This window comes from Amphibalanus amphitrite, unplaced genomic scaffold (assembly GCF_019059575.1).
Source record: "Amphibalanus amphitrite isolate SeventyFive unplaced genomic scaffold, NRLGWU_Aamphi_draft 000074F_arrow, whole genome shotgun sequence".
Lineage (NCBI taxonomy): Eukaryota > Metazoa > Arthropoda > Thecostraca > Balanomorpha > Balanidae > Amphibalanus > Amphibalanus amphitrite.
In genome coordinates, this window is record NW_024881570.1 from 1012948 (window position 1) to 1038765 (window position 25818).

General features: G+C 57.3%; 1 protein-coding gene across 1 annotated transcript in view; it reads right to left on the bottom strand.

Annotated features, from left to right (window-relative positions):
- The window catches only part of LOC122379269, a 147939-nt gene that overhangs the window by 58200 nt on the left and 63921 nt on the right, over positions 1–25818 (bottom strand). The window contains exons 37-62 of the mRNA XM_043361308.1: positions 25314–25541; positions 24222–24872; positions 23424–23681; positions 15345–15539; positions 14677–14868; positions 13676–13846; positions 12810–13010; positions 12166–12336; positions 11847–11966; positions 10871–11689; positions 9491–9808; positions 8585–9199; positions 8099–8419; positions 6880–7842; positions 6575–6705; positions 6110–6317; positions 5571–5888; positions 4511–4834; positions 3902–4231; positions 3299–3622; positions 2856–3182; positions 2394–2723; positions 1839–2153; positions 1247–1570; positions 598–933; positions 88–411 (exon numbers count right to left, since the gene is read on the bottom strand). Coding sequence (XP_043217243.1) covers positions 88–411; positions 598–933; positions 1247–1570; positions 1839–2153; positions 2394–2723; positions 2856–3182; positions 3299–3622; positions 3902–4231; positions 4511–4834; positions 5571–5888; positions 6110–6317; positions 6575–6705; positions 6880–7842; positions 8099–8419; positions 8585–9199; positions 9491–9808; positions 10871–11689; positions 11847–11966; positions 12166–12336; positions 12810–13010; positions 13676–13846; positions 14677–14868; positions 15345–15539; positions 23424–23681; positions 24222–24872; positions 25314–25541 — 8814 coding nt within the window. The remainder of the gene's footprint in view (positions 1–87; positions 412–597; positions 934–1246; positions 1571–1838; positions 2154–2393; positions 2724–2855; positions 3183–3298; positions 3623–3901; positions 4232–4510; positions 4835–5570; positions 5889–6109; positions 6318–6574; positions 6706–6879; positions 7843–8098; positions 8420–8584; positions 9200–9490; positions 9809–10870; positions 11690–11846; positions 11967–12165; positions 12337–12809; positions 13011–13675; positions 13847–14676; positions 14869–15344; positions 15540–23423; positions 23682–24221; positions 24873–25313; positions 25542–25818) is intronic.

Consider the following 25818-nt stretch of genomic DNA (forward strand, 5'->3'; position numbering starts at 1 on the left):
AAGACGGCGTCACTTTAAATGTAAAGTTAGCGCCGTCATCGAAAAGAACAGTGAAAATGAATTATCAAAAATAAAATGTGGACGTACTGCGCCTGATGGCACATCCGGTGAACGGATCGCCCTCATATCCGGTGCGACAGCTGCAGACTGGGCTGTGATTCCGCACTTTGCAGTGGGTGTTGACGCCGCATGAGCCTTCGCAGGGGTCCACGCAGTGCTGGTCCATGCAGGTCAGCGTCTTGGCGCAGTCAGAGGGCACCAGACACTCTGGTCTGCAGTTGGGTGGCACCCCGAAGTAGCCACTCTCGCACGAGCACACCGCCTGGCCGTTGTGTTTTTGGCACTGCGAGTACGGTCCGCAGGGGTTCGGCAGACACGGGTCTACCTCGATGGCAGGTTTCGGTGTGGTCTCTGGAGGGGAAAACAGGAAGGGTGTAAAGCTTGTCTTTATATTTTTCTATTTTTCTATTTTATTTAATATGAGGTTAACTGAAACAGAACCTAGTTTGTATCATTATATGGGCTTTTGGTCGTTACATTTGATTTGAAACAATGTAAAAAGCTGGCGCGCTTCCATCGCGCTAAGCGATAACGTACGTGGGATAAGTCGACATCCTTGGTTGGGGTTGCCGGTGTAGCCTGGGACGCAGTGGCAGACAGGGTTGTGGTTCATGATCTTGCACTCTGCGTTGGGTCCGCACACTCCAGGGCACGGGTCGATGCACTTCTGCAGCGCACACGCCTTGTCCAGCGGGCAGTCGTCGTTGGAAGTACACTCGGGCCGACAGCCGACGATGGCATTGCCCTTGTATCCGGGCAGGCAGCTGCACACTGGCACTCCGGCGTTGTCACGGCACTGAGTGTTGGGGCCGCACGGCGAAGGTTCGCAGGGCTCACGCTCGGGTACGAATACCGCCGGAGCTGTGGGTCGCGCTGCAACAGGCACCCGCATAATCCCAACATCAGTCTACCGTAGACAGGCACTAGGCAGAGATAGAAGCGACAGAAAGACAGTTTTAAGATTGCTTGGAGGGCGTGACTGATAAATATCTTAAGTGCATCGGTGCAACACACAAGGACGTGTTGAAGACAAGAGTACATGCAAGCAATTTGATGGAATGGTAATCATACGTCTCGCCAGCAGAAAGTAACTGAATAATCAACAATGAATTCAGGACCAAGACGTGCTTGAAATAAAAAAGGTAATAGTTCAGATAGGCTTCGGGCGGGGTGGAAAAGAGCTTACGCGTGATGGGTTGCGGCGTGCAGGCGGTGAAGGGGTCACCCTGGTAGCCTTCCGGGCAGTAGCACATGGCCACGTGGCTGTGGACGCGGCACAGTGCCGACGGAGCGCAGATGCCCTCGCACGGGTCAATGCACTTCTGGTTCTCACAGCCCTTGTTGCGCGGACACTCGGCGTTTGAGACGCACTCAGGCCGACAGCCCGTGTATGGATTTCCGAAGAAGTTGGAGAGACACGAGCAGACGGCGATGCCGTTGTGCTCGCGACACCTGGCGTTCGAGCCACACACTCCAGGGTAGCAGATGGCCTTTTCAGGCGCCGGAGTTGCTAAAAAGAGACGCGACGCATTAGCGTCAGTTTCACCTACCTCTTGGTGAGCAGAATACCGGTGAGTATATAGACGACTTAGACAATATGTTGGACATACATATATCACACCTATTTGGTCCTCACAACACGATAACCTTTCTTATGCTTCCCTATAAAGGAAATGATGAATATGAATTAGGTGGACATAACGCAGCCCTGAAATACCCTCGAAGTCGCGAAAACTATGTCGATGTTCCAAAACCGTCGACCAGATGCGAAGACTCACTGATTGGAATAGCTGTGCAGCCCTGGAAGGGATCACCCTGGAATCCAGAGAGGCACGAGCAAATTGGAACGTGACTCCTAACGCGACACTCTGCGTTGACGCCGCACTGGTCGTCGCACGGGTCTCGGCACTTGTTTCCGACGCAGGCCAGGTGGCTGGCGCAGTCTGCGCTGACGACGCACTCGGGCCGGCAGTTGGGCGGGCTGCCCTGGTAGCCCTCAAGGCACGTGCAGGCAGCGCCACCGTTATGCTCCCGGCACTGGGCGTTCGGTCCGCACGGGCTCGGTGTGCACGGACTGGTTACAGCCTCCGTAACTAAAACACAGGGTCACAGTGCACATGCAATGAGGGTCATGCCGCAATGCTGTCATTCATCGTCATGCAAAACAGACATCGAAAGAATGATAAAGAAGGTGCATAGTACAACGGAAGAAGATGAATGGTCAAGTGAACAGGTTGTTCACTGTTCAGTGCACTTTTCTAATCATTCAATTTCAGTTTCTATAGATTGAAAGAATAAGAAGATACACAAGATAAGACAGGTTGCGTGCATACCGGGCTGTGGCGAACAGCGCACGTAGGGGTCTCCAGTGTAGCCGAGCAGGCACGAGCACTCTGGCGCGTGGTTAACCACACGACATTCGGCATTGGCACCGCACGAGCCCGGGCATGGGTCGATGCACTTCTGGTTGCTGCAGGCCTTGTTGAGCGCGCAGTCGGTGTGCGTAACACACTCCGGCCGACAGCTGTACAGCGCGTTTCCGAAGTAGCCCGGCAGACAGGTGCACACGGGCACACCCTGGCGGTCTGCGCACTGGGCGTTGTCGCCACAGGGTGACGGCTGGCACGGGCTGATGTCGATTTGGGGCGTTTCAGTCGGTGCCTCTGTGGGGCGGGGTTCGTAAGGTAAGACCACTGGCTATGAAAACTGAAAGAAAAGTGATGTAACATATCAGCATGCATTTGTCAAGCAACATGCGGTGCATAGAATGTTACAGAAAGATAAGGCATCCTTACGCGTAATGGGCTTCGGCTTGCACATGTCGAACGGATCCCCCATGTATCCCTCGGGACACGTGCATGATGTGACGTGGTTGACCACTCGGCATTCGGCACCCTGACCGCAAGGGGCCGGGCACGGGTTGTTGCACTTGTTGCGGTAGCAGTTCTTGTCACGGGAGCAGTCTGTGTCTACCACACACTCCGGCTTGCAAGAGACCCATGGGTTTCCGAAGTACTCCGGCAGGCACTTGCAGTCGGCGCGGTCGTCGTCGTCACTGGTGCATTCGGCGTTGGCTCCGCACGGAGATGGGTAGCATGGGTTTCGTGGCGGTGGCGGCAGCGCTAAAAGTGAACGATATTGTCAGGGTGGTGTTGATGCTAAGTAATCATATCAAAAAGTAATAATATCAAATGATATGTTTTACATGTAAAGCGTGGGATAATATTGATGTTCGTACTTGGCCTGAGGACGCAGCCGGTGAACGGGTCTCCCTCGTAGCCGGCGACGCAGGTGCACACCGCGTTGTGGTTGTACACCTGACACTTGGTGTTGAGGCCACACGAGCCCTTGCACGGATCCGTGCAGCGCTGGTCGATGCAGGTGAGGTAGTTGGCGCAGTCCGACGCCACCAGACACTCGGGCCGACAGTTGGGCGGCGAGCCGAAGTAGCCCTCGACGCAGGAGCACACGGCCTGTCCGTGCAGCTCGCGACACTGCGAGTTGGGGCCGCACGGGCTCGGAAGGCACGGGTTCACATCGATGGCAGGCTTCGGTGTGGTCTCTATGGGTGACGTGAAGTGGAGAAAAGTTATTAGAAAAATTCTGTTTTTAACTATTTTGCTTTCCAAAAAAATCGTGGAGCAGCTTTTGCACAATGTTATTTGAGTCTAGGCGGTAGTTACGTTTGAATTGATATAAATGTATGCTTATTTTTTCATATCTATCCTGGTAACTTATGTGTTGTACGGCGCATTAAAAATATCTACGGAACCATGCACTTTTACCGTGAGCCTGTTCATACAAGTGTGCCAATTAATTGCTCATCGCAACCCATACGTACTAGGGATGGGACGACATCCTTGGTTGGGGTTGCCGGTGTAGCCTGAGACGCAGTAGCAGATCGGGTTGTGGTTCATGATCTTGCACTCTGCGTTGGGTCCGCACACTCCAGGGCACGGGTCGATGCACTTCTGCAGACCACACGCCTTGTCCAGCGGGCAGTCGTCGTTGGAGGTACACTCGGGACGACAGCCGACGATGGGGTTGCCCTGGTAGTTGGGCAGGCAGCTGCAGACTCCCACCCCATTGTTGCTGGTGCACTTCGTGTTCGGACCGCACGGCGTGGGCTCGCACGGATCGCGCTCTACCTCAACTGGAGCCGTCGGACGAGCTGAAAACACGGCATGGACATTGGGCATGCAAAAGTACACAGAGCGGTGCATTACCAGTGCTTTTGATGCAAAGACCGTTCTACGGTGAGAGTGCAGCATGCATACCTTTACCACTCTTCACCTTGATGAATTGAAAGATTGAGATATTCTTACATTTTCAAGAGATTACAGATATGGAAACATATTCGAGACCGATAGTATTGACAAGGCAGAAAGACAGTTCATAGAAGCATACTGAAATGCGAACTCAGGCCCAGCAGGCCGAAGGTCATGCTCACGGGTAATAGGTCTTGGCGTGCAGGCGGTGAAGGGATCGCCCTGGTAGCCTTCCGGGCAGTAGCACATGGCCACGTGGTCGTGGACGCGGCACAGTGCCGACGGAGCGCAGATGCCCTCGCACGGATCGATGCACTTCTGGTTCTCGCAGCCCTTGTTGCGCGGGCATTCAGCGTGCGAAACACATTCGGGCTTGCATTGCACGTATGGATTGCCGAAGTAGCCAGTCAGACATTTGCAAATAGCAATGCCGTCCCTTTCCGTGCAGCGTGCGTTGTAGGCGCACACGCCCGGGTAGCAGACTGCCTGAGGCGGTGGCGGCAGCGCTGCAACGGGTACGACAAACCAGGGCTGCTGAAGGACCTAACTTCGCGACTTTGCGGAGGTCGAGGCACCAGCATTACCGATTCTATCTAAGAACGTCCTTCCAGTCTCACACGACCTGATACCGACTCGCCTTACATTTGTTACAGGTGCGCTAGATGCCAAGCCGGAGGCATTCGACTAAGACAAATTCCGTCTTAATTTGGATTGGAGCCGACTCTTTCGGCACCCTGCCTTCTGGTAAGTACGCCGAAACTATCTCTAACATGATGGTTGCTACATACATACATACGCGAGAGATCGCCCATGCCCTTTTCACGGATCTGGTCGCCAGTATCAGAACTGTGCAAACTTCCTCGAGTGAACAAGACCAGTGCTAGTATAACCATGACTTTGTACCACGTTGAGCAGAAACTATCGCTATGACTCAGTGATCACTTTACGCTGCCAGTAGGGCAAGCGCTGCGAGCGTCCCTTCACCTTAGAACCACGTAACCAACCACCATATCACCACGTTCTCCCTGCTTGAAGGCAATGGGAGCTGTCATTAGCTTTTCCAGAAAATCCTCTTAGAATTTACTTTCTGTTCACTGATCAGGCAGCGAAGTCTGCAAAGGGTTTATGTCAATAATCCAAGGCATTACTTCAAATATAAATGATCGCAATTCCTGCTGTGTGACTGGTGGTTGGCGACGGGTCTATTATCTACCCCGCCATTGACGGCGGTGCGGTACTCACTCTGGGGCCGCGGCGTGCACTGCGTGAACGGGTCGCCCGTGTAGCCGCTGGGGCAGCTGCAGATCGGGTTGTGGTTGCGCACCAGACAGTCGGCGCCGACGCCGCAGCTGCCCGGGCACGGGTCGCGGCACTTCTGACCGATACAGGCCTGGTCGGCGCGGCAGTCCTGGTGGACCACACACTCGGGACGGCAGTTGGGAGGCCGGTCGATGAAGCCAGGCAGGCACGAGCAGGCGGCCCGGTCGCCGACCACGTTGCACTGGGCGTTGGCGCCGCACGGACTTGGTCGGCACGGGTCGACCGGCTCGGCAGGTGTCACTGTGCACACCATACGGGATCCGCGTCATTATGGGCAAACGGAGACAAACCGTCGATCCTGCACAACCCAAGGTTAGGCAATTGAGCCCGGCATGGCCTAAGAAACTATAAAATGCTGATAAGTAAATAAAGCAGTGAACGATAATAACCATTTTAAGGCTTCAATACAAACTTTATCACCGAACATAAATGATGGTAACTTAACTGTTGCACTGACTTACCCGGCTGTAGTTGACAGGCCATGTAGGGATTGCCCTCGTAGCCATCGACGCAGTAGCATTCCGGCACGTGGTTTTGCACACGGCAATTGGCGTTAATTCCGCACGTGCCCGGGCAGGGGTCAATACACTTGAAACGGATGCAGGCCAGCTGAGGCGCGCACTCGTACGACGTCTCGCACTCGCGCCGGCAGCCGAGACTCGGGTCACCCTGCGCCAGCGGAAACGCACTCGTTATTTATTGTTCACTATTGTTTTTCTCAGAAATGCACAACGACTCAAGAGAGCAACTATAGCTAGTGCCAGTTACAAAACCCGATTAATAATATACCTACATGCGCTAGCTATGAAAAAAGAAAAAGATTCTGGTACAAGTCAATGAAAGAGCCATCTAGCTTCCACGTTTCTCAGTACTCCCTGTCAACCACAAGCTTTGGGTTTATATTAGTCGGCGTTTTCGCCACTGACCTGGTATCCGGGCAGGCAGGAGCAGACGGCCCGCTCGCCGGCCTCCCTGCACTCCGTGTTCCGACCGCACGGGTTCGGGTAGCACGGGTTGATGACAGCGACCGGTGGCTCCTTGTCCGGGGTATACGGCGCTGCAACGGCGGAATGCGAGGTCAAAACAACAGCTTTGTAATAAACAGCTCCATGCTTTGTGATAAAATTACTATAGTCTATATTCAAAACGTGCTCAAGGTGTCGAGTTTTTTTTAAATAGATAATTGCATTAAGTGCTCAACCACCAAACCAGAGGCATCATGTGGACTCACTTGTAACTGGTTTCAGCTCGCAGGACACGAAGGCATCTCCCTGGTAGTCCGCCGGGCAGTAGCAGTTGGGCACGTGGTTGACCACGTTGCACTGAGCGTTGGGGCCGCACACGCCCACACACGGGTCTCGGCACTTGTTGCGGAAGCAGGCCTTGTCGCGCGGGCACTCTGAGTTGATGACGCACTCGGGCTTGCACTGAACGTACGGGTTGCCGAAGTAGTCGTCGCGGCAGGTGCAGACGCCGTTCTGGCAGTCGGCGTTGGCGCCGCACGGGTTCGGCGAGCACGGGTCGCGCGGCTTGGGCCGCTCGGTGACCGGGAACGGTCGGCACTGCACGAACGGGTCACCCGTGTGTGTGCTCGGGCAGCTGCAGATCGGGTTGTGGTTGACCACCTCACAGTTGGCGCCGACACCGCACACGCCCTGGCACGGATCGCCGCAGCGCTGGCCAAGACAGGCCTGGTGCGTGAGACACTCGGAGTTGATGACGCACTCGGGCTTGCAGTTGGGTGGGGATCCGAAGAAGCCAGGCCTGCACGAGCAGACGGCCCGCGAGCCGACCTCCCTGCACTCGGAGAACGGTCCGCAGGGCGACGGCTGGCACGGGTAGACGGGCACGGCCGGCGTGACCGGCACCGGGCGACAGTACGAGTACGGGTCGCCCGTGCTGCCGTCCGGACACCGGCACAGCGGCTGGTGGTTGATGGTGTTGCACACGGCGTCCACGCCGCACAGGCCCGGGCACGGGTCGACGCAGGTCAGCTTGTCAGAACAGACCCGGTTCGACGGACACTCGGACGAGACGACGCACTCGGGACGGCAGCTCACCAGCGGGTTGCCGAAGTAGTTTGTGATGCAGGAGCAGATCGGGTAGCCGTTGGAGACCTTGCACTCGGCGTTCAGGCCGCACGGCGACGGTTGGCAGGGGTTGACAGGCGTCAGCGGAGGCGCAGGCGTCACCGCTGTCGGAGACGGAGAGTCTGGTCAGCTGAGTGCCGACATGGATAACTGGTAATGACTTTAAATTAACTTTTAAGCATTGGGAGGTGGAAAGCTTGAATAAATTTGAGCATCAAACAATATTGAGACAGTATTTATACAAAAAGTTACTGTTTCAGCGATTCTCACAAACAAGTACAGGCAATGGAAGAATGATCAATAGTTTTCTCATGGCTTTTGATTTTCTCTGACTGGAACGCCCCCGATGGCGATACTTACGGCGCAGTTTGCAGATGGTTGTTGGGTCTCCGCTGTACCCCTCCGGACAGGAGCAGACGGGCCGGTGGCTAACCACCTGGCAGTCGGCGCCCACTCCGCAGGCGCCCGCGCACGGGTCGCGGCAGTCGCGGTTGATGCACGCCTGCTGCGGCGGACACTCCGAGTTGCTGGTGCAGCCGACTGAGTAGCATGGCGTCAGCGGAGGGCTGCCCTGGAAGCCAGCCACGCACGAGCAGACGGCGCGGAAACCGTCGCTGCGACACTGCGAGTTCGGGCCGCACGGCGAAGGCACACAAGGCTCCACTTGCTGGTCGGGGATGACTGCAACGAGAAAGGCGGGCGCGTCAGATTGTGGTTGGGTTGTTTGCCTGCGCATAGCGGCATGCCAACACCATTAGCCCTGGCAACATCCTAAAGTTGAATGAGCTAGCTATGCAACACACACAAGAGATTCGTCCATCAGAAAAGGATGGGAGCCTGCCTCACCTGGTGGTCTGGTGATTGGCTCCGGCGCGCACTGCGTCATCGGGTCGCCAGTGTAGCCGACCGGGCACGTGCAGATTGGCGCGTGGTTCACCACGAAACACTCGGCGCCGACGCCGCAACTGCCCGGGCACGGGTCGCGGCACTTCTGGCCGATGCAGGCCTGCTGCAGCGGACAGCCGGCGTCGTTGGTGCACTCGGGCTGGCACAGCACCAGCGGGTTGCCGCGGTAGCCGGGCGGGCACGAGCAGACGGGCCGCTGGCCGTTGTACTGGCAGTCGGCGCCCTGGCCGCACGGGCTCGGCGAACACGGGTTGCTCGGCTGGGTCGGTCGCTCGGTGACTGGGAACGGTCGACACTGGGTGAACGGGTCGCCCGTGTAGCCGCGCGGGCAGCTGCAGATCGGGTTGTGGTTGACCACCTCACAGTCGGCTCCGACGCCGCACGAGCCGACGCATGGGTTGCCGCAGCTGTTGCGGATGCAGGCCAGGTTGGAGGAGCACTCGGAGCTGACCAGACACTCGGGACGGCAGCCGTCCCGCTCCGTGTAGAACTGGCCCAGCGGACACGAGTCCGGCAGGGGACGCGGCTCCGGCGGGTCTGTCGGGCCGGGCACCGCTGTGGGTGAGAGACAAGGGCGCTGTCAGACAACTAGCTTCTTTGGTTGAAAATGGAGCGCACCTTTTGCGTGTTTTACTCTTTTGCTTGATTTCCTGAAATCCAATCATTGTTTACGGTGAGCTCGTTGTACGTTTGGCTTTAGCAACATATTGGACATTATTTTAAGCATCCTTGATTTTGTAGCGTACTTTTCATTAAAAAAATATGCATGATAAGCATGTCAAAATATTGTCACTTGAAAATGGAAGGAGCTAAGAGTATAGTCGTGCCCCTCCTTCGTTGACTCACGTCTCAAGAAGCACTGCTGGTACGGGTTGCCGGTGTAGCCGGCCGGGCAGGCGCAGACAGCGCGGTGGTCGTCCACGTCGCAGACAGCCGCTACGCCGCAGGCGCCCTGGCACGGGTCTCGGCACTTGTTGCCGATGCAGGCGAGGTCCTCGGCGCAGTCGGTGCTGACGCGGCACTCCTCGCGGCAGCCGGTCTGCGGCGAGCCGAGCAGGCCCGGCAGGCAGGTGCAGAGTGGCCGACCGTTCACCGAGGTGCACACCGTCTGGTCGCCGCACGGGTTCGGCACGCACGGGTCCGGCGTGCCAGACGGAGGCCGAACTGAAACATGCGCGCCATGCTGACCCATGCGCGTACGGCGACCGTGCGGCCGGCCCATGCGGCGCCGCTACCCGGCGTCAGGCATACTGATACAGGCGACGGACAGACAGACGGGCAGGCAGGCGCCCGGGTGCGGTCTGGGCCGATGCGGGGAGTGAGGTGCCGTGGCAGAGACAGATCCAGAACTTGTGATGCCAACCCAGCCGCAAGAGGCTCTCAAACCGATTTATAGTTGTGGCAAGGTTCGCTTTTAACCCATTGCTAAATGTGCAAGATAGCTTTCAAAGGGCCGCAGTTCCAGACCGCACCCTAGCACGCAGACACTTGGAAGAAACCACTCTGGAAACACGACATCGAATAGAAAGCAGAAGAGCTAACAGTGCACGTGTGACGAAGTCCACTCGCCGAAGATATGGCGGCGGCACAACCATGCGCATCACAGGCATGCTGGAGCGGGCCTCGCGGTAAAGCCGCGGACCCACGCCCGGCAGATTCCACAATACAGGTCAGCGACACACAAAGGCAAGATCCTGCCCCTACGCTGACTGCAGCCCTCCTGACAGTGCTACCGACATGGCAGGCACACTAGGGTGCCCCAAGGGGGAGCAGTCGGGGGAGAAGGGAGTGGGAGTGGGCGGACCATGCTCACTGCCGCTGGGTGCCGGTGCCCGGTGCAGTGGGGCTCATCTTCTCTGATCATCGTCTCCTGCTCCTCCTCCCGAGCCGCCCGACCTCAGTCCGCATGCCAAACCACTGACTGTCGTTACCTGCGATCTCCGCCTGGTGCGCTGGTCCGCCTACGGTGTTGTGATGTGCCTCACCGCACAGCACAGCTCTCCCGGCCGTCGAGGAGTCGTCTCGACGCTCGGTGTTCACGTTGCAGAAATGATGTCGGCTCCAGAGCCGTGGTGTTTGGCCCGACATCGGTGTTGGTTTGAGGGTTGGCAAGGTGGTTGGGAAGAGTAGGTTTGGGATGACACAATCAATCGTACACAGGAACACACAACAACTGTTTTCACTGGGTGAGGGCCGAGGGGTATGACACTAAGGTGTCCCACTTACTTGTGGCCACCTCCTGGCAGAGAGTGACGGCGTCGCCGGTGTAGCCACGGGCGCAGGTGCAGATCGGGCTGTGGTTCACCACCTTACACTCAGCATTGATGCCGCAAGCGCCAGCGCACGCGTCGACGCACTTCTGTGCGACGCACATATGCGTGGCGGAGCAGTCCTGGTTGACTTCGCACTCGCTCCGGCAGCCGAGCTGGCTGGTCGGGTTGCCGATCAGGCCTGGCTCGCAGGCGCAGCTGTACTCCCCGCCGGGCCGCGCGGTGCAGACGGCTCGCGGGCCGCACGGGTTCGGCTGGCACGGGTCGCGCGGACGGCACCCGGTCACCGGGTCGCCCGTGTAGCCCGGAAGGCACGAGCAGAGTGGCCGGTTGTTGACCACGTCGCACCGAGCGTTGGCTCCGCAGTCTCCGGGACCGCACTCGGCGACCACCAGCGCCTCGCAGCGCTGGTAAGGATCGCCCACAGTGCCATCGGGACAGTAGCAGGTCGGGTTACGAGAGGCGTCGCAGCGAGCCCCTCCCCCGCAAGGGTTCGGGTTGCACGGGTCACGCGGTGGCGAACAGCCGCGAATCGTGTTCGGGTCTCCGAAGAAACCTTCCTTGCAGGTGCAGCGATGGAAGCCGTACACCACGTTGCAGTTGGTGTTGGGTCCGCAGGGCGAGGGCTCGCATGGACTGCGGATCGGGGTGCAACTCGTGCTCGGAGGGCTGCCAGTGAAGCCCGGCAGACAGAAGCACACGGGCTCGTCGTCGACTTCGCGACAGCCGGTGTTGGCGCCGCACTCGTAGTCGTCGCACTCGTTACCGTCGGGCACTGTTGGATGAAACAGTGAATGTTAACCAATATCGGGACCATCATTCAGGCATATAAAGGAACAGTGACATGCAATTTTTACAGCATTATGGTTGATGTATGTTGTACATTGCATAGTGTTAGTGTGGTCTTGCTATTGTTGGCCCACGCTACTTACTGCACTTGACGAAGGGGTTTCCAGTCTGTCCTCTGGGGCAGGAGCAGATGGGATTGCCCTGATCGACCTCGCAGATGGCTCCCAGTCCGCACGGGCTAGGGTCGCACGGCTTGTACGGAACTGTGCGGAGGTAAAGCATGACAAGTCAGTTGGTTTTATCGACAGCAGATTTATTACTGACAAGTAAGGACACGTGAAGTGTCATCTGTAATGTCACCAGCATAATCAAACAGGTCTCTGATGAAAGCAAATCTACACGTCATCACCAGTTGTCAAGGTCCTTTAGCGCACATTGCCAGCAAAAGACTGGCGTGCTCACCCTGGCAGCTGATTTCTGGGTTGCCCTGATAGCCGGACGGGCACTTGCAGACGGCGCGGTGGGCGATCACATCGCACATGGCGTTGGTGCCGCACTTGCACGGGTCCTCGCAGCGTCCGTTGATGCAGGCCTTGGTGCTGGGACACTCGCGGTCGGCGCGGCAGCCGAGCGCTGCGGGAACAGGGCGCTTAGCACGGGGAGGGGCGCGCCGCAGAGCCACCGGAGCCGGATTATGCAGTTATAAACTGGTGCCGAGTTACTCAACGAGCAGGGTCAGTAACACGCCTGGATTCTGGTTACATTGTTATGGCCTTAAGACATCCGATCATATGCATTGCTAGTAATGAAGAAGTAGGTTTTTGTTATCATTTTTGTTAGGTCAATAGATACATTAGGATCATTTTTTCAGTCAGACCATTCACAATAGTTACACCTATGAAGATCATTCTCTCATTAAAATATTAGCGTCAGTGACCAGTGTTAAATGTTAGCTTAATTTCGTTTTGCAAGTATCATCAGTACCGAGCATGTCCAAGGCGCTGCCATCTCGAACATTCAAGGAAAATATCGAGCATCGTCTGACAGATACTAAAAGGAGTTCCTCTCGACGAGCATCAACCTTCCTGGCCCTTCCGTCTGCTTACTATTAGGGGCGTAACAACTGCTCTTGGGGTCCCCAGTCTGTCCGGCGGGGCACGTGCACGTGGCCACGTGCTGCCTCGTGGCGCACCGCGCCGTGGGGCTGCACGGGTTCTCCACGAGACACGGGTCCATGCACTGTCGGTTAATGCAGGCCCTGTCGGCCGGGCAGTCGTTGGCGGCCACGCACTGTCCGCCGTCGTCCACTGGAAGGGGCCGGCCGCTCGGTCAGCTCTCGGTCCCTCCACCCTCCCGAGCAGAGCTGAGCGAGGGATCTTTAGAGTTCAGAGCGCCCTATATTGTGGGCGTGTGGTTCTATATATGAGAACCGTATGAATGGCGATCCAATGCATATTTCGTAATGTGATGTAGAGAATGCCATTTGTTAGATTTTTCATGCGAAGAAAGAAATGTTTCGTTATTTATCCCGTCAGCTCTGCTCAGGATTCTTGGCCTCTTGTAATAGAGATTGACAGACTTCATACAGAAGAAACGGTAAGGTGAAAAGTGGTTATAGAACAATTGCAACTGGAAAGTTAGGTAAACTTCTTTGCAAACATTGTTAGGTTTCACATACGTCGGAAAAGAGAAAGCCGCGGCAAAGAGAGCTATATACAGTTAGGTTATACCATAAGCATATATCTACAGCAGTCTGAGGCAATTAGAACGTCACGGATAAAGATAAATGTTTCATCCACCACATGGAAATTATTCAGAGAAACAAAATTACACAAAAAAGGGCGGTGAGATTAGTAAATTAGAAGAAGACAGACGCGTGAAGGGAGCGTTGAGCTCAGTTGGGAATCGTCGAAGCGCCGACTCGTCTCCCACTGTGGGTTCCCAGCGTCTGGGCGTCGTTTACCCTGCTCACGTTTTAGGCAGTCGGGCCCGCCGTAACCCTCTGAACAGACGCAGCGCGGTGAGTTATTCTCGGTGACACAGCGCCGGTTGCCCTCGCAGCGCACCTCCGGACAGGGGTCGACGCAGTAGACGCCGGCGCAGCGCAGGTTAGACGGACACGTGGTGTTACCGCGGCAGCTCACTGGACGGCAGGGGTTAGTGGTCAGCCCCGCTACCTCAAACACGACGAACCGGCCAGGTGAGGGCACACCGCCAGTTGGTGAGTAGTTAACACCTGTTCAGTTCCACAGTTGGTGAGCTCCAGGAGGCGTTAGGACTGGTTAGAGTTGTGAGTGGGAAGATACGGGACGAGGCTATGTCTGTTTTGCTGTCGTTGCTCTAGTCAGTCGGGACCTTCACCTCCATACCGCAGGCAACCCGGATGTCATCTCTAAATTTTGTACGGGGACCCGCAGTTGCTACTGTACACGAACCCCAACTCTAGCCGTCTGTCCTGTCCAGTAACAACCGATAACATTGATATCGACTGCCGGTCCCTGTATAAGAGCAGCTGAGATTTTCTGTGCGTGCCCTCCTGACAGCTTATTTTTGTTCCCTGTGAGTGTGCTGGGACAATTTACTCAGGGTCGCTGTACAGTAGCAACTGCGGGTCCCCGTACGAATAGCATGCAAAGCGCCACTCCAGCACGCAATATCACCAACCACAGCAATTCAACTGGCTCCGGGCTCGAAACGCGGCAAAGAAAAGTAGCATTCTCGGAACTAAGAGCATCATTGAAAAGAAAGAGAGACAGCAAGGCTTTGCAATACATTTAAACACTATGCGATTCGCAAATAAAATGTAATGCAAGATGCTTTGTCTTTTGTTTATGCGTTCTGTATGTCCAATGAAAAGAAGACCAAATGAAACAGTGCAACTTTGTATGGCTGCAATACTGCTGAGAGCGAGGAAAACGATAGACCATAGAGACACAGGCAGAGACAGAAGAAGACGTCGACAGATGTGCTTACTATTGGCGCATTCCACCTTGGGGTCGCCCCTGAGGCCCGCGGGACAGTAGCAGATGGGCTCGTGGTACTCGGCGCGGCACTGGGCGCCGCGGCCACACTGGGCCAACGGGCACGGGTCCACGCACCGGCCGTACATGCACGTCTTTGTGTTTTCGCAGTCGTACATGGTCTTACAGAAGTCGCGAGGACCGGCTGGTGTGGAGGCACAGGTCAGGTCAGGTCAGGGGCGTTCAAGCTGAGGCACATACGTTTGAAGGTGGATGCCTACCTATACTTGTAAGCTGTCATCTAACACAACATGAAACGTTTCGGAGATCGGATGAATAGTTGCATGAAGAGAGACGTAAGGGAATTTTATCCACCAAAGCGGTACAACGTTCGTTTTACCACTGGCTTATCGCTTTGCATCAGCGTCTTATCGTTGATCGTCGAAGCTTATAGTAACAGAAGTACGGGATAAACAACATCACACAAATAATCATAAGCTGAAGCATAGCCCGGCATCTCCGTCTGCTGAATCAGCACATTGCCGCTCGACGATGATGGAGCAGCACCCAGAGCCAATGCTACTTTGAAGCCCTGCTGAAAAAGCGTTGAAGCACAGTATGGGAAGGAAGAACTTGTCGCTCTCTATTCTGGCACAAGTTTCGTCGCCTTTGGTTACTCACGCTTGACACACTCGATCTGGGCGTTGCCGGTGAAGCCGAGCTCGCAGACGCAGAACGCCTTGTGGTTGGTCGGCCGGCAGAAGGCGTTGGCGCCGCACGGACGCAGGCTGCACGGGTCCACGCAGACGCCCTGGTGACACGTCTCGGAGCGGTCGCAGTCGCGGTCGGTGCCGCAGCGGGGCCGCGGCGACGGCACTGCACGGCACGGGCTGAGGTCAGCGGGCTGACCCGAACAGACGACAGGCGCGTGCCACATGCTGCGCCCGAGGGTCACCTTCACAGCAGGCATGGTAAATGTGGTATTGGAACACCGGGAACAACACTGCATAAATGTCAACAAAGAAAATTATGATGTTGCATGTCGTGAAAGTGATTTAATGTTTAAATACTGCTGAATAAACGAAATGAACGATAAGGTAACGCGGTCGGGCATCTCATGTGATCTGTACTGCGGCGTGTGCCAATTTATGTGCTCACACATGCGAGTGAGCACGATTTACAGTTGGATTTATGCTGCCAAAGTGGCGTGCGTGTCTGAAACGCCACAGCGTCTCCAGCAAAGCGACGCCGTCTAAAACCATGCGTCCTGCATTCCTCGAGAAGAGCTGAGACTCGAATAGCAAACCACGATGCTGAATGGATCACGACAAGCTGAAGAGAAACCTGCCTAGCTAGCTGGAGCTACCGCGGCCGTAACGACATCGACAGCCGCCTGACGCTCACGACAGTCAGGCTCCCGTCCAGGCAGCAGGCAAAACGCATGCCCAGACGCGATCGGACAGCACACCCAAGCATTCCGTGCCGGACTGACCGTAGGTCCAGAATGCACGCTCCTCAGCGGCAGACCACAGACGTAGAGCACACCGTGCTACAGTGGCTAGAAGGAGAAATAGAAACCCAGTCCTGGCGAGACACAGCGTCTCGATAGTGAAGGAAGGTGGCGTCGGGGTGGTGCGTCAGGCGTCGGGTGCGTCAGTGCGTCAGACCGTCACCGCAGGCGGTTAGCGGACGGGCATTGTCGTGCGGCGTACCTGGGTCACACTGTTTAGAGGGCTCGCCATCGAATCCGTCGGGGCACGAGCATATGGCCCGGTGGTTGATGACGTCGCAGCTGGCCCGCAGGCCACACGGCGCTGGCACTGCGAAGCAGGGACTGCGGCACCGGCTGTCGAGGCAGGCCTCGCTCAGCCGACACTGATCGTCTCCGCTACACAGTCCAGGAACTGCCGGTCGGCCAGCCAAAATCGATTAGAGGGATCCAGTCCAGTGTCGCGTGATCTCGCATCGCATTACATATTCAAACTATTTTATAAAAGAAATTGCAACGTTTTAAGAACTGAAATTCCGCTTGCAAATTCTGGAACATTTTTATGAACGTGTTATTTTCGGAATCGGGAAAAAAAATGGAGACTTCATAAAACGTCTCGTGATTCAACCGCGCGCGAATAGAGGAATTCTGAGAGCGTTGCTTACTGCGCGTGCACTGTCGCTCCGGGTCGCCGGTGTACCCGTCGGGACAGACGCAGCGGTCGTCGCGACAGACGGCGTCCAGCCCGCACACGTTGCACGGCTGGCGGCACATCTGGCCGACGCAGCGCGTGCCGGCCGCACAGTCGCGGTCCGAGCGGCACTGGAGCTGCACGCAGCCGCGCGCCGGGTCGCCGGTGAAGCCGGCCGGACAGGCGCACACGGGCCGCCGCTGCTGCACGCGGCACACCGCCGACGCCGGGCACGCGTCCTCCGTGCACGGGTTGGCGCAGACGCGCTCGATGCATGACAGGTCGGGCGGGCAGTCGGCGCTGCGCCGGCAGCTGGGCAGCGGCGAGCACCCGGTGGCCGCGTCGCCGCCGTAGCCCGGCCGGCACCGGCACGTGGCCACGTGGTCGACGCCGCGGCACACGGCCGTCCGGTGGCACGGGTTGGCCGAGGCGCGGCACGCGCTCACGCAGTCGCCACTGACGCACTCCTCGTCGAAGGCGCAGTCGGTGTTGCGCATACAGCCGGCTGCGGCGGAATGACGTGTGAGCCGGTGAGTCCCGGTGGACTCAAAACAGCAGTTTCTGCTACGATGAAATGCCTTCTACTGTGACAATTAAAAATTTGGTCATTAGAAACTAGACATGATCGGTCCCGAATTTTGCGCCACCGGTTTCAAAAGTGTGACTTTCTAGCATCCTGACTTTGCTTAAATGATGCGTTGCGCATTAAAACAAAAACTTACTCGAAATAAAAGCGAGCTTGCGCTACTGGACTGGAGTGGTTATACCGTTTGTTCGGTTAGCGTGTTGGCGTTAGCGAGCGCACCTGGCAGGCAGAGTAGCAGCGGATTCCCGTGGTAACCCTCCTTGCAGCGGCACTGCGCCACGTGGTTCTGGTTGTAGCATACGGCGTTGGTTCCGCACGGGTTACCAACGTCGCAAGGAAACTGGCAGTCGGCATCCACGCAGAACTGCGCGTCTGGGCAGTCCAAGTCGGCCAGACAGCCAACTGGGCGAGCGGTCAACGGGTCAGGTCAGGTCAGGTCAGCAGTCAATGATGTCATGTCATGTAACAGGCAGCGTGGTTACAGGTTAGCGCAATCGTTGCTAAAATGATGTAAGTTACCTTCCAGCAATTGTTAAATATCGATCAACGTTAAGGTCATGTAATAAGCAGCTGATGTTATTTGATAGCATCAAGTACTGTCTGTAAAAGTCCGTTAGCGAGTTGTCAGTGTCCGGCGACCGGCCGATTGTCCTCCCCTCTAGTGTCCGTGCAACCATTTCAGTCTCCCGTCAATGGTTTTGTTACAAAGCAGTCAAATGTCAAACATGTGTGAATGGAGCGGTTGAGGTCGGGCTGTCGGCCGGTCGCCGGGCCGCTTCTGCGGCGGCGGAGCCAGGTCTTACGTTCGTCCAGGAGGCACTCCCTCCTCGCGTCTCCGTGGGAGCCCGGCGGGCAGCGACACTGAGGGCGGTGCGCCCTCGTGTCGCAGAGCGCGTTCGGGGCGCACATGTTATCGAAGTCGCACGGGTTTTTACAGAGCGTGTCGTAGCAGACTTGGTTGTCGGGACAGTCGAGGTCCGAGGCGCACGAGGGCGGCGCGGTGGGCCGCGCGGTGGGCGTCACAGGCCGCTCTGTCGGGTCAGACAGCAAGACAGCGAGCGTAAGAGAGCGACGGCGACACGGGCAGGCACACACGGACGACCCAGAGCCGGCGAAAGACGCCGCCTCTGGAGAGGTTCTCTGAAACTCGCCGGCGTCAGATGCGGAAGAAGACGGCAGCTCTGCTCAAGACGAAGACGGACTGGGGCGGCTGAAGAGGCGTGCTGTTAGTATGGTAGAAGCTGTCAGAGGACTGCAGGTGGGTTAGGTCGGGTGGGGCGCTGTAGCTACCTTGTGGGGTGCACCCGACGCTCGGGTCACCCATGTGACCGGGCGGGCACCTACAGAGCGGCCGGTGCCGGTGCACGGAACAGACGGCGGCCGGGCCGCAGGGGCGCAGCTCGCGGCACGGCTCCCGGCAGACGGCAGACAGACACGCCAGCGAGGCGGCACACTCCGAGTCGGAGCGACACGCGTCGCCGGCAGCGGCCGGGGCTGCCGTGGCGGGGGCGGGGGTGCTCAGGATGCTGGGCCCGTCAGTGGTGGTCACCGGACCGTCGACGACCGTCGGGCGTCCCTCGTCGGGAGGCTCACGGCTCTCGACAACCCCCGTGGACGTTGTGTTTGTTCCGTATCCTACTTCGACAATTATCTCGATTGGAGCGCGTGTGTCATTCGTTGGGATGATCGGAGCTGGCGTTGTTGCCTCCGTCGTTGCTTCAGTCCCTGCCTGGGTCTGTTGCGTGACAGGGGAGACCGTTACATATTCTCCTTTAGTGGATGTCACACTTTCAGTCGTGTTTTCCTCCACGATCGTGGGCAGTGTCACCGCCACAGCAGCTGTCTCATTCACCAGATCCTGCGGAGCGAGCACCTCATCTCTCTCGGGGACCACAAGCACCACGTTGGTGACAACACTACCATCTTCACCGCCACTGCTGCCTGGGGCGGTCGGTCGGAGGGTGTAGGCAGGCTCACCACCAGCACCAGACAGGGGTGTGGTGAGACCAGGCAGTGGCGTCGAACCGTCCGAGGACGGGCTAGTGACTGTGGCGGATGTTCCTGGTTGACTTGTCGGAGTCTGGCCAACGGTTGTTGGTGATGTGGTGCCTCCAGTGACGGAATCAGAGGTTTCAGATGTGACACCAGTTGCGTTGGCTGTAGTCTGAGACGTCGCACCTGCAGGCGTCGTAGACGTTACAGTCTCAGTGGCAGTAGCTGTGGTCTGTGATGTAACGTCAGTGGATGATATGGACGTACCGGCGTCAGTTTCTGTCGGGGTTGTCTGCGACGTAACGCTAACGGGTGGTTTTGGGGTGGCGTCAGTGGTAGTGATCTGTGATGTTACCGCCGGTGATGTGGTAGACATGTCGCCATCAATGCCATCACTGGTGGTCTGTGATGGCACACCAGGCGATGATGTAGGCGTGGTGATGCCATCAATGCCTGAAGAAGTGGGCTGTGATTCCACTCCGGGTGATTGGGTAGAAGTGACGCCAGTAATTCCAATAATTGTGGTCTGTGATGTCACATCAGGCGATACTGTAGACGATGCGTCATCAATGCCCGGTGCTCTTGTAGACGCTTGGCCATCAATGCCCGGTGATGCAGTAGACGGCACGCCATCAATACCAGGTGATGCAGTAGTTGACACGCCATCAATGCCGGGTGCTTTTGTAGACGGCACGCCATCAATAACAGGTGATGTAGAAGGCACGCCATCAATATCAGGTGATGTATAAGGCACGCCATCAATGTCGGGTGCTTTTGTAAACGACACGCCCTCAACGCTCGACAATGTTGTAGACGGCACGCCATCAATGCCGGGTGCTTTTGTGGACGACACGCCATCAATGTCGGGTGATACAGTAGACGGCACGCCATCAATGCCGGGTGTTTTTGTAGACGGTACGCCATCAATGCCGGGCGATACTGTAGACGACACGACACCAATGCCCGGTGATACTGCAGACGGCACGCCATCAATGCCGGGTGCCCCTGTAGACGGCACACCGTCAATGCCAGTGTTGGAGATCGGTGAATTGACTGAAGGTGGTGTCGGAGTCAAGTCATCAGTTGCAGTGCTCTGTGATGCTCCTCCAGGTGTTGGGGTGTACGAGTCGCCACTAGTTTCAACATCAGTCGTCTGTGATGTGATTGATGGCGATGTAGAAGTAACACCAGCGATGACAGCATCAGTAGTTTCTGATGTCACGCTAGGGAATGATGTGGACGATTCGCTGTCAACTACCGCATCAGTGGTCTGTGATGTTACTCGAGCAGGAGGCGCAGGCGTGACGCTATTGATTCCGTCACCAGTGGTCTTTGATACTACACCAGTCGATGATGTGGACGTGACGACATTTATGTTAGTGTCAGTGGTCTGTGATGGTACGGGAGAGGAGGGTGTAGAAGTGACACCGTCAGTTGCAGTTCCCGTGGTCGTTGATGTCACTTCAGGCGCCGGCTTAGACGTCGTGACGCTATCAGTGCCAGAAATGGTGGTTCCTGACGTAACGTCAGGTAGTGACGTGGACGTGCTGCCGCCGATGCTAGTACTGGTTGTCTGTGATGTTACGTCAGTAGGTGGTGTGGAAGTGGCACCTCCAGTGGTGGACTCTGGCGTCACACGGCCTGGAGATGTTGATGTCGTTTGCTCAATGCCAACATCAGTGCTAGTTGCTGTTGCACTAGTGGATGGCGTTGAAGTCACACCACCTGTTTCAGTTACATTGGCTTGCGATACCACTGTTGTAGATTGCGTAGAAGAAATGGCATCTATTCCAACAACAGTACTCGGTGATGTCTCACCATTAATCGTTGTAAGAGTGGCATCAGTGGCAGTTTCTGTGGTTTGTGATGTCGCGGCAGGTCGCGATGTAGAAGTTATGTTGTTCTCGTAAGTACTAGTGGTTTCGCCGGGTGATGCTGTAGACGATTCACTGCCATCAGCCGTCTGCGGTATGACACCAGTTGATGGTGTGGAGGTGACAATGTCAGTTTCAATCCCTGTGGTCAGAGACGTTACAGGAGCAGGAGGCACAGGCGTTGCGCTGCTGGTCTCCACATCAGTGGTCTCTGATGTTACACCAATTGCTGTTGTAGATGTCTCCTCAATGTTGGTATCAGTAGTCACTGATGGCAGGGCAGAAGAGGGCTTTGGGGTGACACCATCAGCTGCAGTTCCAGTGGTCGCTGATGCCAAGTCAGGCAAGGTCGTAGGAGTGCCGCCGACAGTGCCAGCACTGGTGGTCTGTAATGTCATGTCAGTTGTTTGTGCAGACGTACCATCATCGGTTCCACTAGCAGTGGTCTCCGAGGTAACTCTAGCGGGTGGTGCAGAAGTTACTGCATCGATTCCCGTGGCGGTGATCGGGGTTGTCACACTTATAGACGGCGTGGAATCGCCACTTGTTCCAGCAGCAGTGGTTTGAGGTACATCAGAAGCAGTTGATTCAGTGGTGACGCTCTCTGTCCCAGGGATAGGTGTCTGTGATGTCACATCGAAAGGTACCGTGGATGTGCTGCCGTCACTTTGAGGATCTGTCGCTGTTGACGGGACGGTGTACGTGTATGCCGGTGGTGCCTCACTAGTGGGATCGCTGGAGCTCTCAAAGCCATCGTCACCATCCCTGACGACATCCCCGCTCGTCTGAGCGATGGTTCCCGTGCCCTCTGGTACCGGCGTGGCACTGCCCTCCTCCTGGTAGGCAGTGTCGGTAGGTGACCGTTCTGTGCCTGCAGGAGTGGGGAGGGTGAAAGCGATGGCCTCTTCCTCCGCACCAGACACGGTCGGTGCAGAGCTGCTCTCCACGCCAGTTGTACCGATCACAGGAATGCCATCGGGAGGTGTCCTGTTTTCTGGAGAACCCTCGGATGTAACCGGCGAAGTTCCGGTGAAAGTTGGTGAGCTCGTGGGCGAAGCTGTCTTGGTTTCCTGTGAAGGCACCGCCGTCGACGGGGAGGCAGTACTCCCGCCGTCTGGCTGCTCTGGGACCTGAGTGGCAGGGATCCTCGTTTGAGTCTTCTGGACCTCTGCAGGCGCCTTAGTGGTGGACTGAGAGGTCTCCGTTTGAGTCGTCTGGACCTCTGCAGGCGCCTCTGTAACCGTGGCCTGAGGGGTCTCCGTTTGAGTCTTCTGGACCTCTGCAGGGGCCTCTGTCGTCGTGACCTGAGGGGTCTCCGTTTTGCTCTTTTGATCTTCATTAGGCGCCTCTGTGGTCGTGACCTGAGGGGTCTCTGTTTTGCTCTTTTGATCTTCATTAGGCGCCTTGGTGACCGTGACCTGAGGGGTCTCCGTTTTGCTCTTTTGATCTTCCTTAGGGGCCACTGTGATCGTTGCCTGAGTGACGCCTGTTTGGGTCTGCTGTTCCTCCACAATCTTTACTGTATCCTGAGGTGTCTCAGTCTGAGTGTTCTCTACAGGCGTGGTCGTGGTAGTGACCTTTGAGGTCTCCGTTTTACTCTTCTCGACCTCTGTAGGTGCTTCCGTGGTGGCGACCTGAGGGGTCTCCGTCTGACTCTTCAGGACCTCTGCAGGCGCGTCTGTGGCTGCTGTGGTCTGAGTGACGTCTGTCTCAGGGCCGGGAGCCGTCTGCCCCCCGACACTGGGCGTGGACCGGCTGGACGCCGGCGGAACGGTGACCGGCTGAGCGGGCCCGGGACTCGGGGACGGGTCGAAGTTGGTCGGGGTTGGGACGGACGGCGTATATGCAGGGGAGTCGACGGTAGTGGAGCCGAGCGGCGCCTCTGTAGAACTCGAGTCGTCTGAAATACAGTGACTCTGCTGAGACCAGTGATGGAGCAACACCTCAAAGCTAGACCTTTCTATGCTCCGAGCGACTTCTGTTCATCCCCAATCAGGTGGTCTGACCGTTTAAACCTCTACCAACCATCTACACGTAAAGCCGATTCTGTCACACTACAAAGCATCGACATCTATCTAGCTGCAGGTGCACAGCGCTGTGCCTGCGGAGAAGGCGGCGCGGTACCTACCGAGGCCGGCGGCGGGCCTGCGGCAGCCGGTCATCGGGTCGCCGCGCGTGCCCGGCGGACACAGGCAGAGCGGCCGGTGCCGGATCACGCGGCACGTGGCGCCCGGCCCGCAGCGGCACGGGTCCACGCAGCGGCCGGCCACGCACGCCAGGCTGGCGGCGCAGTCGTCCTGGCGTCGGCAGGCGGCCGTCGGCGCCACGGGCACCACGGGCCGCAGAGTGGGCGTCGGCGGACGGCGCGTCGGCACGCCCGTCTCGCCTGCAGGCCGTTAGTGGTCAGTGCGGGACGGGGTCGGTGAGAGGGCCGCGAGCTCGGCAGAGACAGGGCTGGCTTCGAATCGGAGTTGTGGCACCAAAATTCCAGTGGCAAATATGTGTCCTTTTTCGAATCATATTGTGAATCTTTAGTCATGCGGGATAAACCAGCCACTGAATCTGGCGAGCTCGTGGAATGATGTATGTTGTTGGTTAGACACAGGTTGATTAGAGGTTACTTTGTGAAACGAGCATGTAGTAATGACGAAAAATCGTTACTGAGTAGTGAATTGTTAACGTTAATGTCATACCAATGTTACCGTGTAAGCGGAGCAAAACCATATCTGAATGAACCATTCACGGAGATTAAACACCAACAGTTAGCAAATATTAACCATCACTGATCATGTTGGACGGTGCACCAGAGTTAATAACAATTCCACCGAACCATGAACCCAAGCGTTGTACAGACAGCGGTCGTATTTTCACTATGAACACACAGAGTGCGGTCGGTTAGTGGTGATCGGACGGTGTTAGCACGTACCCCGCGGTCGGCACTGGACATAGGAGTCGCCCTCGTATCCGGGCGGGCAGCGGCAGACGGGTCGGTGGCCGGTCACCAGACAGGTGGCGCCGGCGCCGCACTGGCACGGGCTCACACACACCCCGCCCCGGCACGCCTCCGTGTCAGCACACTCAGCCGTGGCCGCGCACGGCGACCCGGAGCCGCTGGGGACCGGGGTGGCCGCGGGATCGGGCGTCTCGGAGGAACCGGGGGTGGCGGAGGGACTGGGCGTCGCGGATACCTCGGAGTCTGGACGAGGAGTGGTTTCCCCGGATACCGAGGAGGTCGGCCCGCTGGGACGGGCGGGGACGCTGGGTCCGCCAGGCGGTCCGTCGGCCCCTCGCTGAGGAGCGGGGGTCGTGTAGACGGTTTCCCTGTTCTGACCGGGCACGTAGGGTCCGTCTGTGGTCCCAGAGGGCGTTCCCGGCCTGTCGGTGACCTGGCCGGGTCGGAGGGCTCCGGGAGCAGTGGATGTTCCGGGTCGGGCCGTGACCTGGCTGCCAGGGGTAGCGCCCGGGGGAGCAGGGGTGCCGGGGGTACCGGCTGCCTCAGGAACGGAGGGGGTCAGCCCAGGCCGGGGGCGGGGTGTGGTGCCGCTCCCAGTGCCGTCTTGCGCCGGGGTGGTGCCGCCTTGTTAGGGGACAGAGACACTGTGTTAGACATGGGTTCGTGTGAGTGGCGGGCATGGTTCCACCGACCCGTCACCGCCAGACGGGCAGAGGAAGCCCGGTCCACCGGTGACGGCTCGCCAGCGGCTACCATTTCCCGCCGTGGTTAGGGATGTGACAAAACCAACGGGACGTCACGATATGTGAGATGTAACACACCAGTGCTGGGATTATTGTTATCCGTAAACGTTACATAGTTAGGTGTCCATTGACCGGGTTAAACATTAACGAGTGTTGTGAGTGCCATAGACGGGACTGTTAATTGGTTTGTTACGTTATTGGCGCCGTATGCGCCTGGCCTGGCCGATTCAACTCTAGTATCATCAACTTCTGGGCTCGACAAAAGCCTAACTCAAGTGGACGTCTCTCTGGACCTGCTGATCGTCTGACCACTCCGACGTACCGGCGGGTGTGCAGCGCACGGCCGGATCCCCGACGTGGCCCTCTGGGCACCGGCAGACGGGCCGGTGTCGGCGCACGCGGCACTCGGCGCCCACGCCGCAGCGGCACGGGTCCGAGCAGCGGCCCTGCAGGCACGTCTCGGCCATTGGGCAGTCCGAGTTGTTGCCGCAGGCCGCGCCCGAGGCGGTCGGCCGGACGGTGGGCTGTGCGCCGGCCGGAGCGGGCGGCACTGCTGGGCGGCGCGCCGGGTCAGACGACGGCAGAAACGCCACAGAGACGAACGGAGACCGAGAGAGACAGAGCGGAGACGCCGAGACGGACAGCTATCGCGCCGCCGAAATTGCGGCACGTGGAAGAAGTATGTGTGTGTGTGTGTTTGTGTGTCGAGAGAAGGGTCCGGCCGGAACGGACAATGCATGGTTGAAGAAGGCGAACGGCAAGGCGAAACCGAACGTACAGCTTATTTACATACTACTGACAAAGGTCAGCTCCGCTCTAACGCCAGT